The 20,566-nt window shown below is 30.7% G+C and overlaps 2 protein-coding genes across 2 annotated transcripts; both read left to right on the forward strand.

Moving 5' to 3' along the window:
- Positions 1-3,071: 3,071 nt before the first annotated feature.
- Positions 3,072-5,133, forward strand: LOC131618267 (uncharacterized). The gene is made up of 2 exons (XM_058889529.1): positions 3,072-3,209; positions 3,419-5,133. Exon 2 carries the CDS (start codon positions 3,428-3,430, stop codon positions 4,592-4,594), a length of 1,167 nt encoding a protein of 388 aa, XP_058745512.1. The 5' UTR covers positions 3,072-3,209; positions 3,419-3,427; the 3' UTR covers positions 4,595-5,133.
- Positions 5,134-17,279: 12,146 nt separating this feature from the next.
- LOC131618269 (uncharacterized) lies at positions 17,280-18,548 on the forward strand. Its single transcript, XM_058889530.1, has one exon. The coding sequence runs from the start codon at positions 17,572-17,574 to the stop codon at positions 18,079-18,081; it is 510 nt and encodes a 169-aa protein (XP_058745513.1). The 5' UTR covers positions 17,280-17,571; the 3' UTR covers positions 18,082-18,548.
- Positions 18,549-20,566: the final 2,018 nt, after the last annotated feature.

Genomic DNA, 20,566 nt, shown 5'->3' on the forward strand with positions numbered 1-20,566 from the left:
TTATATTTTTATCTATAAAGTTTCATAATATAGTTATATACGAATACGATAATTTGTCATGTTTTTATAAGAAACTTGTTATTTAAAAAATTAAAAAAAAAAAAACTATCATTAATTTTAAGTACAAAAGTATGAGATGGATGTCTAAACTATTTAAAAGATGAATAGTCAGAAATAGAGTTTTACAATTTTTTAAAGGGAGACAAACCTGACAGACGATGAAATTCTATGAAAAATGGTAAGAACTGCTTCACCCCAAAATTCACTAGGAACCGAAACAGACAACAAAAGAGAATGAGCATTCTCAATAATGTGATTGTGTTTCCTTTGAGCAACTCCATTCTGTCGAGGAGTATCAATACAAGATGTTTGATTAATTGTACCATCAAAACCAAGCAATTCGAAGAATTTATTAGAGGTATATTCACCACCAAAATCACAACAGAAGCACTTTATAACAACATTATGTTGAGTTTTAACCATAGCACGAAACATACAATAAATGTCGAAAAATTCAGAATGATTTTTCATAAGATAAATCCAACAATAATGTTTATAGTCATCAACAAACGAAACACAATATCTAGATCCAACTTTAGTAAGAAGCGATGATGGACCTCATACATCAGAGTGAACTAAGTCAAACAGTGAATATGAAATGAGAATTCTTTTACTAAATGGTAAAGTTAAAAATTTAGCAAGTTTACAGCCACAACAAACTAAAATATCACTAGTTTGTAAATTTTCTAAAACTCCAGTTGAAGGCAAATACTTTAATTTAGAAGCAGAGACATGTTCAAGACGGTAATGCTATACAAAAATAGAAGACAAATAATTCAAATGAAAAGAGGGTAACAAATCAGTTGTGGAACTAGAGATTGGGGCTGTAGTATGTGGGACTCTCTACTCATCCAAAACATAAAGTCTCCCTTGTTTATGACCTGTCCCAATCAGCCTCTCGAAATGAGAATCCTGCATGCAACAAGAAGTGGAAGAAAACATAACTGAGTAACTAGAATCACACAATTGACTTGCAGAAGTAATACTCAAAGTGAGGTTAGGAATATAATAAACATAAGAAAATGATAAATCATGTGTAGAGACAAAACCAATGTCTGTTAGTGGCATATGAGTGCCATCAACAGTAATAATTGACATAAATGGTACATTATTCAAAGACACAAATGATTTAGCATCATATGACATATAATGTGATGTTCCCGAATCTAGAATCCACGTGGAAGGAGATATACTTGACAAATAAGAAGAGTTCAAACCTTTAATAAAGGAGGCAAACATGGCACGTGACCGACAAGAATCTTTTGGAGCAGCTCTTCAATATGATATCTTTGAGAAGTAGTCTCAGATGGGTATACATGATCAGAACTAGAGCCAATGGTAGTAGGAGGGGAAGCTGCAATATTGGATGATAGACTCTTGAATTTTTTTACTTGCTTTCAACAATCTGGGACATTGTGCTTTCCAATGACCTTTCTCCTTACAAAAAGCACATTCATCAATACCAAGCTCAACCCTACCTTAAGGTTTTTCTTGTGAAATGGAGAAGCAAAAACAAATTGAGGCGTGGAGAGAACTCGTTTATTTGGAATCAAGCTAGAGTGGGGTTAAGTCTGACTTCTTCTGCCAACAATTCATTAAAAATTGAATCAACACTTGGAAGAGGATTAAGATGTAGAATACCCCCACGAAGGCCCTCAAAGTCATCCCTTAGTGCCATAAGAAATTGAACCAAACGTTGCTCTTCTCTTTGATCAGTATACGTTTTGACAACTTTCTATTCAGTTGATTCCATAAGAGGCAATTGATATCACAAATTAGTCATCGCTGAATAGAATTCTTGAATGATAATAATATTCTGTTTGAGAGCGCTCTAATATCACTCCCTAGCTGATACCGTTTTTGTAAAATTAGATTGAGCATACAAACGTTTCAAATGGTCCCAAACCTTTTTAGCAATATCATATTTTGCTTGTTGCACACCTATTGACTGAGAAACAAAATTATTGATCCAAGTAAGAATTTTCGAATTACTAACATCTCATGTTTCCGACTCATTTGCGTATTTTGCTTTATCCTTTTTATCTATAGATTCAACAGAGGTTCCATCAACATAACTCCACATCCTTATTTATTTCAAAAAAAAATATTTCATTGCGTAACTCCAATTAGGATAAATTTCTCCATTGAATTGGATCCTATTAAATTGGAGAAAATCATATTTATCATTAGTCATTATAATCAACCAAGAGATAACCAAAACCCCACAAAGAAGTGTCAAATAATAATAATGTCCCAAAAAAAATCATTGTATCAAAAGCAATAATGCTTCTCCCAATTTTACCAATTATGTAGAAGAGTACCGTCATTCAATGGAACAGTAAGTGATGCAATGGAACTAACACGTGAACAGTACGTGATGCAAAACATTAAAGTAACAGACTTCCAATAGCACTAGCAGCTAATGAATGGCACCTTAAACTTTCAATTAAATAGCACCCAACCCTCCAATAAATCAGCTATCGGTAATTTCTTAAATCAATCTGAGTTCTTTGATATCACGTTAATCACGGTCAATATATAAAAACATAAAGAAGAAAAAAGATCTTTTAACTTAAAATTTCAATATTATTATTTTTGACAATGTCAACAAATTTACACTCCACTACCTTTAATCTAAAAAAATTGATATAACATGATAAATTGTTATAATTCTATTGGATGATGTCCACTATCTTTAATCTAAAAAAATTGATATAACATGATAAATTGTTATAATTCTATTGGATGATGATGTAAAACTAATTTACACTGACAGTCCACTATCTTTAATCTTTTTTCAAAAAACTGATATAAAATTATATAAAATCATAGCTTTTTAAAATAATTATGATTTTATACCAATTTTCAGAAATCGAAATAAAATCTATGTTTTTTATCCGTTTTTAAGAATTCAAAAAATATTTAAAATATCCGGGAATAATACCAAAAAAATCTAAAAATATGTACATAAGAGAGTGTTGTTGGTCAAACAAAAAATGGTAGGACAAAGTCTCTAAAAAAATGCAACAATGGCTTGGGCGCAACGCAAAGGAAGAAATGTATAAAAAAATGGATTGCACTGAAGCTAATAGAAACAGAGACGGTGCCGAGGACCGGAAAAAGAGCTTCTGTTTCTTCTTCTTCTTTAGGTATCACTCTATCATTCTCTCTAATTTCATATATACAAGATTTTCATACTTGTGTTTGTGTTGTACCATTAATCCAATATAGAAAACAATTTTCAGTTTTTTTTCAGACCCTTCAATTTACAAACTGCATACTTTCTGTCCTCTTTGGACTTTGATTATGTAATTTCCTAACTCTTACTTATATTAAGGTGTTTATATATTATATGCAGTGATTCAAAATGGATATACTTATAAACTCGAAGCGTAGTTCATCTGATTCAGACTCTAACTCTAATGATGATGCCAACCTTTGGCTGCTTCTCCCCGAAGAATTGATGTTTTATATTTTTACTTTGGTTCCTCCTCACTATCTATTTAACTCTGCAAGGTATGTTTGCAAACCTTGGGATGCTGCTATTTCCAGCTCCCGTTTTGCTGAACTGTGTGAACGCTTCCATGTACGTTCTAAACCTGGTCTTTACGTTCAAAATCGCAAGTCAAGAAGAAGATCTTATTTCTTGGAATTTAAAGATGGTGTGAATGACCAATTTGAAAGGGTTGATTTGGCAACACCTCCAAAAATGGGACATGTAATCGCTACTTGTGATGGCATATTGCTTCTTTGGAGTACAGCTAGACAACTTTTTGTTGCGAACCCCGTCCTCAAGTGTTGGCTTAGAATTCCTTCTTTTCCTGTTTCTCGACTATCTGTTTCTCGACAATTTGACTATCATGTCAGCTGTCACTGTACTATAGCATGTGTTCCCCGTACTGCCAAATTCAAGGTGTTCTATGTAGATGTTCTTAAGGTTTCAGGCATTTTTTGGTATGTTTTCTATGTGCTAAGAGTTGGAATAGATAACTCATGGAAAGAGATAGCTAGAAAAGAAGCTCCCCTTATTTCCTATTTACTATCGAAACCAGTATGTAACGGAGGCAAGGCTCTTTACTGGATAACAAACAGGGAAGTGATTGTGATGGATGTTGACAAGGAAATCATTGTACGAGAATATCCACTTATTGGAACCATGTGGACTTCGAAATATTTATGGATGGGAGATTTCCTTTCTTGCATTGTGTCTGGAGATTCTTGTCTACCATATGAGATCTACATTTTGGATCCCGATTCGGGAATATGGAATATTTATCATGAGATGGGACCTTTTGATTATATGGCTGCTTGTGGTCATAGTCTTAATAATACAATTGTGTCTTTTCGTTTGTGGATCAATGATCAAATTATCTTTCGAGTAAGTTTGGATCTATATAATTCACGCAAAAACATTCATTTTGGCTACAATGTGAAGACCAAACAATTGACAAAGATCGAGGACATTGCAGTGGGAGAATTTGTAGCATGGCTTCACACTAGCAGTCTAGTTTCTCTGCCAACTACTCCTGCATAGCTAAGTTTCTTGGCTTAGCATATCTAGTGGTATTGTTTATATTTATCTTAGCTGAAAAACAAGTATTTATGTGTCGATTTTGATTTGGAAACACTTGATGAGTTTGCTTAGACTGAATTTTGTTGTTGATGTTCACAATAATAATAATAATATTAATCTTTAGATTTGCTTATTATGGTGAATGCTGACTTACTCGGACTTGAGGTGAATCTTGCGTTTCGTAATTAAGATCTGATGAGACTACTATGTCACTGTTCATGTAATTGTTAAAAGAGTATTAATGGAGAGGCTTAGTAAAATTTTACAATTGTTTAGGCCATTGACTGCTAACAGAGACTACTATGTCACTGAACTTCTGATGGCATAATATTTTAGGTCATTGCTATACAATTTTCCCTCCTTACGGATGATCTTGCTGAACTATTGAAACTATAAGTGTTACTAGTTTTGAAATTGATTATAAGCTCATTTTTTAGGCTATTGATCGTGTTTGATAAATTATTGCCTTGCTATATAGAGCAATATCATTGGCCATTTGCATTTAAAAAAAGTTCAACCAGAATAAGAGACACTTTAGATTTTTAGGCTATTGATGGTTTTTTTTTGTTTGTAAAAATATTTCTCAGTTCGTGGCTGTCGTCTTTACAAAAGACATAAAGATATATTTAGTGTATATTTGAATCAAGAGTGACAAAACTTGTTTTTAAATAAAATAGATTTTAGTAATAGAAAGTGACTTAAAAGATAATGTGATTTATATATGGATTCCTTAGTTTAAAAGTTATTTTAGCAATTTATATTTTTAGTACGGTTTGGATTTAAATTTCTAGAAGTCTTTATTTCTTTGAATATATTCTTATAAGTGAACATTATGATATCCTAAATTTTTGTTGAATATGTATCTATAATTAAATTAGGGTCATGCTAACGAGTGCCCTGGTTAAGCATTCTAAATTAAGAAAATATTCTAGATTCAATGCATTGAATACACCTAATCTTCTTTAAAAAAGTTAATTATTTATATTTTCAATGCATTTAATATATATATTTTGGATAAAAACATAACTTTTTACTTTATTAAACAATCCTTAACTTACCTTTTTAATCTCTTAACCAATGCCCCCGGGGCACTCGTTAGCATTACCCATTAAATTATTTAATATTATATTAGTTTATTTTAGAGGCTTATCTCAATGTTTTGGTTCCTCAATTTTAGTCTCTATATTTTAAATTTAAATAGTTTTGATCCTCTCACGTTTTGTTAGAAAATCAATGAGATGTTGCTTTTTTAACTTATATTTTTATCTATAAAGTTTCACATTATATTTATATATGATGATTCGTCATGTTTTTACAAGAAACTTGTCATTTTAAAAAAGAAAATATCATCAATTTTAAGTACAAAAGTATGAGATGAAGGTCAAAACAGTTTAGAAGAGGAATAGTAAGGGATAGAGTTATACAATTTTTCAAAGGGAGACAAACCTGATGTGACATACGATGAGATACTAATAACCTGAACAACACTAAGAACAACTTTACCCCAAAATTCTCTAGGAATCGAAGCATACAACAAAAGGGAACGAGCAGTCTCAATAAAGTGACAATGTTTTCTTTCAGCAACTTCATTCTGTTGAGGAGTATGTTTGATTAATTGTAGAATCAAAAGCAAGCAATTCAGAGAATTTATTAGAGGTATATTCACCACCTAAATCACAACGGAGGCACTTTATAACAACATTAAGTTGAGTCTTAACCATAGCACGAAACATACGGTAAATGTCAAAAAAAATTGTAATGATTTTTCATAAGATAAACCCAACAATAACTAGTATAGTCATCAATAAACAAAACATAATATCTAGATCCACCTTTAATAAGAAGCAGTGATGAACCCCATACATCAGAGTAAACTAAGTCAAATGGTGCTTATGAAATGTAAGTACTTTTACTAAATGGTATAGCTGAAAATTTAGCAAGCTTACAACCATAACAATTTGAAATATAGCTGGTTTGTAGCTTTCCTAAAGCTCCAGTACAAGCCAAATACTTTAATTTAGAAGCAGAGACATGTCCAAGGCAATAATGTCATAAAAAATTAGAAGACGAAGAATTCAAATGAAAGGAGGATAATAAATCAGTTGTGGAACTAGAGGTTGAGGTTGCTGTATCTAAGTCTCTCAACTCATTCAAAATATAAAGTCCCACTTGTCTAATGTAACACCCCGGTAATTAGATTTAATTATTTAATCTATTATTTGGTTGTTTTGGTGTGATTAAATGAGTTATTGTGATTTATCGATGAGTACATGTGATGTTTATGTTGATATGTGTGGGGTAGTGGATTTAAGGTGTTAGTTAGAATAATAAATAAATATAGAGTCTAATTAGCATTATTATTATTTAATTTAAATAAAATAAAGGTGATAATGTGAGGTGAAGTTAGTGAGGGCATAATAGGAAGATCATATTAGGGGTCTTAAGACTAACTAAGTAAAAAGAGAAGAAATATTCATTATCGTGAAAATTTGGAAGAAGCGTAAAAGAGAGAGGGGGCAAGAAGAGGAGAAGGAAGAATCAACCGTAGAATTCAGGAAGAGAATCAAGTTAGCCAATAATTTAAGGTAAGGGGAGTTATCGTAATTCTTATAATTGATCTAAGGTTTAGATAATTGTAGGTTGGGTTTTATTTTGGAATATTGTGATGGATTTGATGATTTGATAAAACTATGATGATTGATATTTGGATTGTATTGTTAATATGATGTATGATGTTGATGATTGTTGAATTGATGGGTGATAGCATGATCTAGAGTAAAATCCACCATTTTATGGATTTGAAGGTCTAGGATTTTGATGATGATTCGTGGGGTTGTGATGAACAATTATGTTTTGATGTTTGCAATGACTAATACATGTTAGAACTAGGTTACTAGACCTTAAATCGCAGGAAAATAATGATTAAAGCATGTTTTTGGGTGAAAGATTTGGAATGATATGATGCAGGTCACATAAGGGTTTTTTTTTTGCAAAAATCGCAGATCCCGCTTAGCGCGGTGGAGCCCGCATTCAGAAATAAAACAAGAGTCAAGTCAGAGAGGAACACGTTTAGCGCGGTGGGGAAGCCGCTTAGCGCGGTAGTCTGGGACAAAAATTAATATATTTGAAAAACCGTTAGGGATTAAGGAAGCTTATATTTTATAATAATTTTTGAGTAACTTCCTGGAATTTAATTAGCACGTTTGAATGGATTTAAAGGGCGATTTGTAGATGATGTAGAGCTTGATTAATTGACTATGTGTGTGCGTTATTTCGTTGTTGTGGTGAATTGTCAATGTGATGATGTGTAATGTGACGAATGTGAAACATGTGTTGTACTGATGTTTGTGTAATTGAGATGATGACATGATATAATGAGTAAGTGAATGAGGATGCAATTTTATCTAGTCGTGGTCGTTGATTATTGTGATGTTATGCATCATACATTCATAACATATTTCAGGACGATAGTCTAGTGAAGTTTGCAGGACAATTGGTCCAGTGATGGCCTCAATCCCATAGTGCAGATTGGGTGCGATATTGTGAAGTGCTCCGGTTCCAAGCGGGAATCGATCCTATTGGTGGGGATCTTTGGAGAACGATGACTGACTCATCAGTGAAGTTTGGTACCACATGCATGAGTCAATGATGTTGCATTGCATTCTTTGTGACATTGCATAGTGTTTGATTGTGTGATGTTTTGATTATCAATGATGTAAATGATGATTAGATTATGAGTATGATTTGAATTATATGCTGATGTTATGAGTAGATGATGATGTGCAGGTGTGGGTAAATATGTGAAGCATGAGGATACACATGTATCAGCATATATATGATTGTTGATACTCGTTGTACAACTGCTATATTTATTCCTTATGTCTTATATAATAATTATGAAATACTCACCCTTTCTGTTTGAATGTTGTCTCCACGTGGGTAACGCGCAGGTAATCAGGAGTAGTCCGTTGAAGTTTAGAGGATAGTTCCGTGGAGTCCTTTTAGTGTTTGTTTTAGAATTAAGGGAGTCTTACTCTGATACGTAATATCGGAGTTGTAACACCCCTTTTCTATACCCTAAAATATAATTAAACATTCACAAAGTATTAACATGCATATAATAAAAAGGGCGTCACATGTTGTTTTCACCGCAATGAAAACCCAAAACAAATATACGAACATGCACTCATTATTTCATAACACAATTTGCAACTTCATGCTTTCATACATTATGCATATCACACGCGAAATAATAAATTTCAAGTAATTTCAATGAATATATCTCATACTATATCCATCTAACAATTCAAAATAACATAATTAAACTATGCTATATGAAATCTAATAACTAGGAAACATAGCCTTCAACCACATATTCAAAATATCTCGTCAAAATACGATAAAGTTAACAATATCCAAATAGCATAACATGAGTTCAAATAAACCCCCAAGTGTTACATGATAAGAGAATTTGACTCACTACCTAATCAAAACGATAAACCAAAAGCTCCTTGGCTAAATCCTCGGACAAGCTCACTACTCGTCGGAACCTGCACGATGTCACAATGAACATCATTCAAATAGAAGGGTGAGAATTCACATCATAATGAAGACATAACATATGGACAATGAACATAGCATACAATAACATTATCATTTCCTCACACTTCATAAATTGAATAAGTTCCACAATTATTGCACAAAACACAATTTCTAATTATCACAAAGCAATTTACATCAATTCAAGTAATCACATAACACATAATGCGACTCGAATGTAATTAATGTGACTCTATGCATGTGGTACCATGTGAGTATCAAACTCACCCCTCCCGATTATAAACCAGAGTCACGCTTCCGATCCGGACAAGATCAAAGCCCTCAAAATATGAACATTTAGTTCACCGCTTCCGAATCCACAAAGGAGACAAAGCCACACCTATGTTTCTACACAAGGATCAAAACCACCCTCTTTTGTTTCCACACAAGGATCAAAGCCACCATGAATGCATGTACAATTATCACAAAATATATGCAATTAAGATCATCCATACAATCTTAACATACCGCATACCACAATAATTCACGGAATAAATTATCCACTAATTGTACAAAACACCCTTATCATATAATAATAACAACGAAGCACAACAATTAGCATATATTCATTCACACTCATTCAAGAATATCATACCACATTTATCATGCCAACAATTGTTATCCATAATTCATCAATTCACGACGCACATAAAGATAATCATATGTTATTCACACAACAACATCATAATTAATTTATCAGGTGCTAACCAAATCTATCATATCATATAGATAATTACATAAGCTTCCTAATGCTTCGAACGACACAAGAAAAGGAGTTACAAATCAAAAGTTATGCACATTATAATTTTTGCAAAACAGGGCATATTCGCCCAACGAAAGGAATGGCTCGCCCGACGCTCCAAGTCAGTAACTTAGTCACAAATTTGACCCTCTCGCCCGCTGGTCTCGCCCGGCGAAGGCGTGTAGACGAGCACTCGGCGGACGAAGCTAGATGCTCGTCCGGCGAACAACACCAGAAACAAAAAAGTACTGATGCAAATTCAGCATCCCCAACACGAACCCAACTCCGATTTTAGCCAACCAAAACTCATTTCAACAGCAATTTATCACATGTTTTTGGTTCCTATTCATGTTTCTAATTCTGGGTCATCCATATAACATATTAAACATGACAAAATCATAAAATCTCATTGATTCAACACAAACCCTAACATTATAAAATCTATGAAATTGAGAGATAAATACTTATCAAACTACTACACATTGCATACATATATAATCAAGATAATGGAATTCTCCCCTTTACCTTGAATCAAACTCCTTCTTCAAGAATCCCCCAAATCTCCTCTTCTTTCTCTACTCTCTCTTGAGCTCTCTCTTTTCTCTTCTTTTTCCAAAATGAATGTTATGTTTCTAAAACCCTATTTTCCTTACTATCTTTCTCTTAAGTTAATTGGGCTTAACCTACCAATTCACCTAATATTATATTTCTACCACTTATGCGCAATTAGTTATATCCCCCTAATAACTTAATTAACCCAATAGTACAAATACACACATAATTAAATAATTACATAACTATTATATCACATAATTAAATAAATAAATAATTAATAAAACACTAAATAAAATAATCAATGATATAATTAATGGAAATCAGGATGTTAAAGGAGTCGGGATCGCTGTTTTTGGAACTATTATGTTCATTCTTTAATTGTTTTGATATGAGGAATTATCTTTCATGGTATTGTGATGTTTTGGTTTATGAATCATGAACGATGAAGTATGAATGAATTTTATGAAGTTTAATAAAGATGTTTTTCAGACCATGAATTCCGCTGCGAGAAAATTGATGTTTTTATTGTTGTGTTAAAGAAGTGGTTGATTTACATAATTTTGAGAACCCGTGTTACGGAGCAGGACGTTTATTTATGAAGTTTTTATAAAGGTGACACCCTTAGGAAATATTTTAATTGACGTAATTCGTATTACATTGCGGATATTTTTATGCGGGTTTAGAAGAGTGTTACATTAGTGGTATAAGAGAAGATTGGTCTGTCTGACCAGGTTATTGAGTTTGTAGTGTGACAGTTGAATACCGTCGGTAGCAATTTTAATTTTGATGCTAATTTTGGTGTGAATGGAGTATGGCTGGAAAGAAAAACATTGCGATTGTTGCTGCCTTGCAGGCTGTTGCTCAGATTGTGCATAATGAGCCTAATACTGGTGGAAATGATGAATCTTGTAGCTTGAGTACGTTCTAGAGGGAGAATCCGCCTATTTTCAGAGGTCGGTATGATTCTGATGGGGCACACAAATGGCTTAAGGAGATCGAGAGTATTTTCTGAGTAATGGATTGCTCTGTAGCGCAGAAGGTACGGTATGGTACTCATAGGCTAGTTGGAGAAGCTGACGAGTGGTGGATTGACATTCATCAGAGATTGGAGGCTGTTGGCGAGGTGATTACTTGGCCTGTGTTCACTAGGGAGTTCCTGAGTAAATATTTTTCCGAGGATGTCCGAGAAAAGAAGGAGGTGAAGTTCCTTGCGCTGAAATAAGAGAATTCAACCGTTACTGAATATGCTGCCAACTTTGTGGAGCTTGTGAAGCTTTTTAAAACTTGTATAAAATAATAAATTGTCCTTCAAAAATCTATTAATTAATACCAAATATTTAAAAATCTTGTATAAAAAATATGAACCTATACTTAACTTATAAAATCTTAGTTTTTTAAAATAAATTATGATTTTATACCAATTTTTAAAAGTGGATGTAAAATCTATGTTTTTATATCCGTTTTTAAGAATTCAATAAATATTCAAAATATTAAATATCCACCTATAATTCAAAAATAAAAAATTTTGTAAAAAATTCCGTATATTAATAAAAAAATAAATCTGAAAAAACAAAATTGTTTTTCAAATATTCAAAAATTTTATTAGAAATGTTTTTAATAAAGGTGGTGGTGGGACAAAATATCTTGAGCGCAACGACGCAAAGGAAGAAATGTATTTAAAGAAAGGGATTGCAGTGAAGCTAAAAGTAACAGAAATAGAGAGACCGAAACGGCGGCGAGGATCGGAAGACGAGCTTCTGTTTCTTCTTCTTTAGGTATCACTCTCTCATTCTCTCTAATTTCATATATATATATATATATATATATATATATATATATATATATATATATATATATATATATATATATCATACAATATAATAAAGCAAAATGAGATTTTTGGCAAATTTGACAAATGTCACAATTCTAGAGAGCGTACTATTTTTATTATTTCTACATTAAGAAATCTTACTATAATTGTCAATTTAATAATTCAATTTTTTAAAAAATTATTATAAATTTACTTAGGTCTTATCATTATTATTTATAATTAATAATTAATTATCAGCCTATTTAATTTATAGATTTTTTATAATAATTATGGACCATTTATTTTTCCCAATTTTTTTTCACGTGAACCAACTCATTTTCACAATTCATCAGTTCCAATGCCAATGCTTCCAATATGATAGACTTTTACGCTAAATCAATTCAGTTTTCCATTTCCAACCATTTTCATGCCTTTTGATATTTCTTTCACATATTAATCAAAATATTCATTGATTCAAACGATATTTGATGGCTTTTGAATTTTTCTCATACATTAAAATACAAACTTTTTGGATTCTAACATATTCCTATATAAACCTTAGAGAGAGCCCTAATCCCATTTCAGAGCCATTTCGCCCTAATCCCATTTCAGAGCCATTTCTTTAATACATATTGGTTTTTGGTGAAGTTCATAAACTTTTAAATTTTTTGAACAACAGAGGTAAAGTTTGATTCTTGATTATTTCTGTGTTTTAGAGATCTATGCCTGTTGAGTTTTTTCTGAAAATCCAGTAAATCCAGGTTGTCTCTCTTTTTCTCTCTGTTTCAAATCTGCCGAAGGTTATGCTGTGGAATTTGTCGTCGCCGCTGCAACACTCTTTGTCGGTTTGTTTTCTTTTTCTTTGCCATGATTTGATTTTGGTTACAGTTTGAGTGGAAACTGTAAATCCAGGTTGTCTCTCTTTTTCTCTCTGTTTCAAATCTGCCGAAGGTTATGCTGTGGAATTTGTCGTCGCCGCTGCAACACTCTTTGTCGGTTTGTTTTCTTTTTCTTTGCCATGATTTGATTTTGGTTACAGTTTGAGTGGAAACTGTGAGATTAATGGTGTCTTCTTGATTGACTAGAATTTGTGGTGGTGTCTTTGGCCGAAGTTTGTGGTGGTTAGGTGGTTTCGCAATTGGATGAAATTGAAAAGGTTTGGGTTGGGCTGAGTGTTTGGTTGGGCAATTGTTAGTAGATATTGATTTTCTGAATCATGTATAAAATATTTGACTTCGGTAAAGGTAAGGATATCACAGTTGTTGTTATAAGTATATAATGTTACTTAAGTTCCACATCATTGGTTGCTTTTTTGATTTTTTCGGGAGATAACTTTTTGATCTATTAAAATTTTTCAGATTTAAAAATGTTAATGTTTCATTTTGTGTGTGTGAACCATGAAGAAGCTGATAGGAGATGACAGTTCGATTAATGGTGGGTTCCATAACATTACTGATAGCAATGTTCACTTACTTTGAGGCTTGAAGATGAAGATTGTTCATTTTTTTAATACATGTATTCCAATTAAAAAAAATAAAAACGAAATTTTATTTTATTATTTTTAATACATGTATTTCATTATTACTATTATATTTAAAATCCACAATAATCCATCCTTAGCTTTTTTTTGTCGTTACCATGTAGATATACCTCCATCTTCTTACATTTATTATTTCAATTTTTATACTAATTTTAGTATTAAAATTTTGATTATTATTATTATTAATGTTTATTATTATTAATATTTATTTTTATTTTTATTATGTTCCAAAAAATCTAATTAAACAATAATTTTTTATATTTTTTGTGTGTCATAACAATTGTAAAAAATGTATTTACTTTGTATTAAATTGAAATAGATCTTGTATCTTATCTTTTTACTTTGTTTATTTCAATATTATCCCTTTCTTTATATTCAAAGTTTTTTTTTCTTTTGATCGTTACATAGAAACTTAGTTTGACTGACATATTTATTCTTTTAAACCTATAACCAAGATATGAATTTAGAGCAATAATTAAATTATTAATTAAATTTAATATTATTTTTAGAATTTTGTTTAACGTAAAATTTACTTTGTATCAAAAGTTAATTTTATCTTATTAAAAAATGAATAAAATAATATATAATAATTTGTATCTATAAATTTTATTTATTTGTGATATTTTTTAATAAAAAATATATGTACTATATTAACTATAATTACAAACACAATCAAAGTGTAACGAATTATATTAAAATATTAGTTTATCAAAAAAGTTTGTATTTTTTTAAATTAAATGTTAATATTTATTCTAATTTTTTTAAAAATATTTGATTAATACATAAATTTATTACTATAAAATTTGATATTGTAGAATTTGGACAATTTATATTCTCTTACTATATTTAATAAAGATCAATAAATTAATTTGATATATTTTATTATATTCAATTTTTTATCTTCAAATATCTTAAGAGTCATTTTTCATTTGTTTTAGTAAAATATAATGTAGTTTGACATTTTTGTTTTTGTTTTAGTGCATGAGATGATATAATTTTATTACATAAACCATATATTAATATATATTATTATTGAATAGATTCATATTAAAACGGGTTTTAGTTTATAACTAAATTACAACTTAATATTTATGGTATATTTAAATTTAATATTAGAAATATTTACATTGAAATTACACATAATTATATACCTATGCAAATTGTATTTATACTAAAAATTACTATAAATATTTATTTTAGACATGAGACAATTATGATTTATGAAAGACACAATTTTCTTATGAAAAACACAGTCATTCTTTTTGTTCAATTTATTTTATTATATATTAAATAAAAGATCTATTTTATACATTTGTTTACGGGTCAATACTACTTAAAATAAACATGCCCTAAGGACCAGGACTACTTAATTTTTTATTATTTGATTTATTTTTTCTACTATAATAGATAATACATTCGAGCCGAGACTACTTAATTTGTATTTCTAATTTTATTGAATTAACACAATTTCCCTTTAAAAATTAATAAAATAATTATACATGATAAAATTAACTCATACTTGGATCATAAGCACGAATTGACCTATTTTTATTTATTATTTTTAATAGTATATTTTTTATCTATATTTTTTAATCATTACTTTAACATAATTATTTACTACTTATTATAACGTTGCGCGACCTGCCGTCCTCAAAATAGATTTGATGTTTTTTTATCTTTTGATTTCCTTTTTTAGCAAGCTTTCCCAGTATCAATACATATTTATTAAACTCTTTTATGTAATTTAATGATTTATACTATATTTTTAATTATTATTTAATTGATTACTCATATTTAATTTTATGGGAGACATTTAAAACATTAATTAATTAATTCAATTATATAAAAGAGAATAAGTTACACATATGAAAAAGTTTACTGTTGATACAATTATTATTATAAACTGTAATAAGTTATAAATATTTTTATAAACGGAAAAAATCAATTGATGATACAATTATTTTTATAAACGGGAGTAAATTGCAAATATTTTTATAAACGGAAAAAAGCAACTATTGATACAATTATTTAACGAGTTAATTTTTTAAAAAATTTACACAAATTATTAATAAATTAGAAATGTCCAAATTATTTTATAATTTACAAAAAAATTAGTTAAGTAAACTTTTTTATGTATATTACTATAAGTAAAATTTATAAATTATAAGTGTTTTTAAAATGAAAATTTTTACTTAAAAAATATTTAACCCGTGCCTCGCACGGGTCTAAGTACTAGTATATATATATATATATATATATATATATATATAAGATTTTCAGTTTTTATCCCTACTTGTGTTTGTGTTGTACCATTCCATTAATCCAATTTAGAAAACAATTTGCTTTATCTGAAACCCTATTTCAATTCCCTTTTACTTGTTATAATTATTTCTAATTTTGATTTTAGTTACACATCCTTTTTTTTTCAGACCCTTAAATTTACAAATTGCATACTTTCTGTCCTTTTTGGACTTTGATTAGGTAATTTACTAACTCTTACTTATATTAAGGTGTTTATATATTGTATGCAGTGATTCAAAATGGATATACTTATAAACCCGAAGCGTAGTTCATCTGATTCAGACTCTCACTCACATGATGATCCCAACCTTTGGCTGCTTCTCCCTGAAGACTTGATGTTTCGTATTTTTACTTTCGTTTCTCCTCACTATCTGTTTATCTCTGCAAGGTTTGTTTGCAAACCTTGGGCTGCTGCTATTGCCAGCTCCCGTTTTACTGAAGCGTGCCAACGCTTCCATGTACGTTCTAAACCTGGCTTTTACGTTCAACGTTGCATGTCAAGAAGAAGGTCTTATTTCTTGGAATTTAAAGATGATGTGAATGGCCAATTTGAAAGGATTGATTTGGCAACACCTCCAAAAATGGGACATGTAATCGGTACTTGTGATGGCATATTGGGTCTGTTTGGTAAAAATAGTGGTTGACTGATAAGCTAGCTGATAGCTTATAGCTTATGACTGATGGCTGATGACTGATGACTTATAGCTTATAGCGGATGGTTGAGACTGATAGCTTATAAACTAATTGAAGTGTTTGGTAAAATTAGCGGTTCAATTAACTTATAAATGTAAAATGACATAAAAGATATTTAATATATATTTATTTTATTTTAAATTAAAATAAATTATAACGGTTAAAAATGGATTTTAATTAAAATAATAAGGATAAAAAAGGAAGAAAAAATGATAAGCTATAAGACATAAGCTAAAACGCTATTTGAAATAGCGTCTGTAAAATAAGCTATAAGCTAGTAAAATAAGCTATAAGCTCGTGATGAAAAGACCGTTACCAAACGGGTCTAAATTATCATATGAGCTTATAAGACATAAGACATAAGCTATAAGCTCGAAATTATGGCTTACCAAACAGAGCCATTGCTTCTTTTGAGTAGGGCTAGACAACTTTTTGTTGCGAACCCCATCCTCAAGTGTTGGCTTACAATTCCTTCTTTTCCTGTTTCTCAACAATTTTGCAACCTTGTCAGCCGTCGTCACAGTACTATAGCATGTGTTCCCCATACTGCCAAATTCAAGGTGTTCTTTATAGATATCCTTAAGGTTTCAGGCGTTTCTTGTTATGTTTTCTATGTGCTAAGAGTTGGAATAGATAACTCATGGAAAGAGATAGCTAGAAAAGAGATAGCTGGAAAAGGAGCTCCCCTTCGTACCCATATGTTAACGAATCCAGTATGTAATGGAGGCAATGCTCTTTACTGGATATCAAAAAGGGAAGTGATTGTGATGGATGTTGACAAGGAAATCATTGTACGAGAATATCCACATCCTGCTAGAGCCATGCTTTATGATCCGACTTATTTATGGATGGGAGATTTCCTTTCTTGCATTGTGTCTGGAAATTCTGAATTAACATATGAAATCTACATTTTGGATCTTGATTCAGGAATATGGACTCTTTATCACGAGATGGGACCTTTTGATTATATGGCTGCTTGTGGTCATAATCTTAATTATACAATTATGTCTTTTCGTTTGTGGATCAATGATCAAATTATCTTTCGAGTAAGTCTACATCATAATAGTTCACACGAAAACATTCATTTTGGTTACAATGTGAAGACCAAACAGATGACAAAGATTGATGACATTGACATGGGAAATTTTAATATATCTGTATGGTCTCACACTAACAGTCTAGTTTCTCTGCCAACTACTCCTGCATAGCTAAGTTTCATGGCATAGTATATCTAGTGGTATTATTTATATATATTCTAACTGAAAAACAAGTATTTATGTGTCAGTTTTGATTTGGAAACACTTTGAGTTTGCTTAGATAATCTTTAGCTTTGCTTACTCTGGTAAATGCTGATTTGCTCGGACTTGAGGTGAATCTTGTGTTTCCTATCCTATTTATATTTCAGTCGTTTATTTAGGCTTGTAATTAAGATCTCATGAGACTACTATGTCACTGTTCAGGTCATTGATAAAAGAGTATTTAGTGGAGATGTTTAGTAAAGTTTTACAATTTTTAGGCCACTGATTGCTAATAGAAACTACTATGTTAGTGAATTCTGATGGCGTATTTTTTTTAGACACTGCTATATAATTTTCCCTTCTTATTGATGTTCTTGCTGAACTGTTGAAACTATACCTGTTAGTTTTGAATTTGATTATAAGCTCATTTTTTAGGCTATTGATTGTGTTTGATAAATTGTTCTCTTGCTTTATAGAGCAGTGCTATGGCAATTAATAAAACTAAACACTCATGTTACTCCTTTTCAATAACATTGGCCATTTTCATTTTAAAAAAGTTCAACCAGAATAAGAGACCATAGATTTGTAGGCTATCGTCTTTACAGGTTCATGGATGTCGTCTTTACAAAAGACAAAGAGATATATTTAGTTTATATTTGAATCAAGAGTAATGAAACTTGATTTTTAAAAAACTAGATTTAGAAAGTGACTTAAAAAATAAACGTATTTATATTTGGATACTCTAATTTAAAAGTTATTTTAGCAATTTATTTTTTTTGTATGGTTTGGATTAAAAGTTCTTTTGGTTTATCGATATCTGAGCGAAGTTTTACGTTTATCTTTTTTACTTTAATTTAAAGATAAATATGTTATTTAAACTCTCCTCCCCTAAAAATATATTTTTTTACAATTTTTTAAATAAAAGTATTTGTATTTGTTCATGACTCGTCTTATAATAAAAATGAACCTCTAATAAAGAATTAATTTTTTTAAAAACAGAACACCGTCTATTTAAATTATAAATAACATCAACAACATCAAAAATAGTCATTTATCTACGTAGTTAACATACAAAAAAGGTCACATTCTAATCAATATCATCAAAATATCTCCTAGCTACTTGCAAAAAGCATCCATTCTAGCATTTTTTTGAAGTAAATTCTTCAATCAAGTCTTCATTGTATATTCTCCAACAAATCATTCTCAAATGCTATCAATGTTAACCCCTTAAACCTTTCTTGTAACATGGTAAACCATAAGTAAGACTACTTTTTGTAGAGGCAACTGCCACAAGAATAATCAATAAAATTCTATGTGCAATAATTGTATTAGGAAAAAAAATTCATGTCTTTCAAAAATCTTAATATATCAGTAGGTATTTCTTACATGCAACATATCTCTTAGTAACCTTAACTCCACACATAATTCCTTCTCATTAATATCACATTGCTCATTATGTTTCAATGTCTCTTCAAAATGATTACAACAAGACTCAAAAGTTGCATTTTTTCAATGATTGTAAATATTGAGAAATAAACAAGAAACCAAAAACACTTTCATATTGTTGGTATTGCTCAAATCTCTTACTAAGAGATATAATAGCTTGATCAACAACGTAAAATAAATTAATTAACTATAAAAGATTCCTCTTCATATAGCTCAACTAGTGGGGAATTCAAATGCTCATCAAACAATTTTTTCTTGGAAGTACACGCCTTTGAGGAAATACTAGATCAATATTCAATTCAATGACAATTTATGTAGCATAATTCAAGGAATTTTTAAAATCGCTCTCTATATTCCTTAATAATGAAATCAACCCCGTTATTTATTCCATAGCACCATCAATAAGCATATCCCTTGATTGTCAAGTCAATTTGGGTTCAACTCAAAATTATGCCATTGGATAGCTACAATTTTAGTATCTACCAGGATCTTAGTGGCTTTGAATGGGTCCCTTCATGGTTTATTCAATTGTAGAATAGGGATTAGGCAAGGTGATCCCCTGTCCCCCTCTTATTTTTGTATAGTTGAAGAAGTGTTAAGTAAGAGCATCTCCAAGCTTGTTGCTGATGGTAACCTCAGTCCCATAAATGTTACTAATAATGTCAAAATTCATTCTCACTTATTTTATGCTGATGATCTTCTCATATTCTGCCAAGGGACAACATTCAACATCCCTGCTCTGACTAGGGTATTTTCATCTTATTCTCTAGCCTCTAGTCAACAAATTAGCAACTCTAAATCCACCTTCTACCATGGATCTTTGTTTAGGAGTATGATCAATCACATTAGCAGCAATCTCATTGGACTTTATTCTGTTAGCCTCCCCTTCACTTACCTTGGAGTTCCTATTTTCAAGGGAAGAGTCAAGGCCTCATATCTCCAAGCTCAAACTGATAACATGATTTCAAAAATGGCCTCCTGGAAGGGCTCTATTCTTTTGTTTGTTGGA

This window comes from Vicia villosa, linkage group LG7 (genome assembly GCF_029867415.1).
Source record: "Vicia villosa cultivar HV-30 ecotype Madison, WI linkage group LG7, Vvil1.0, whole genome shotgun sequence".
NCBI lineage: Eukaryota > Viridiplantae > Streptophyta > Magnoliopsida > Fabales > Fabaceae > Vicia > Vicia villosa.

Bases quoted from the DNA above. Each gene is read 5' to 3' on its own strand.
- LOC131618267 (XM_058889529.1), top strand. From the start codon at position 3,428: ATGGATATACTTATAAACTCGAAGCGTAGTTCATCTGATTCAGACTCT.
- LOC131618269 (XM_058889530.1), top strand. From the start codon at position 17,572: ATGTTAACGAATCCAGTATGTAATGGAGGCAATGCTCTTTACTGGATA.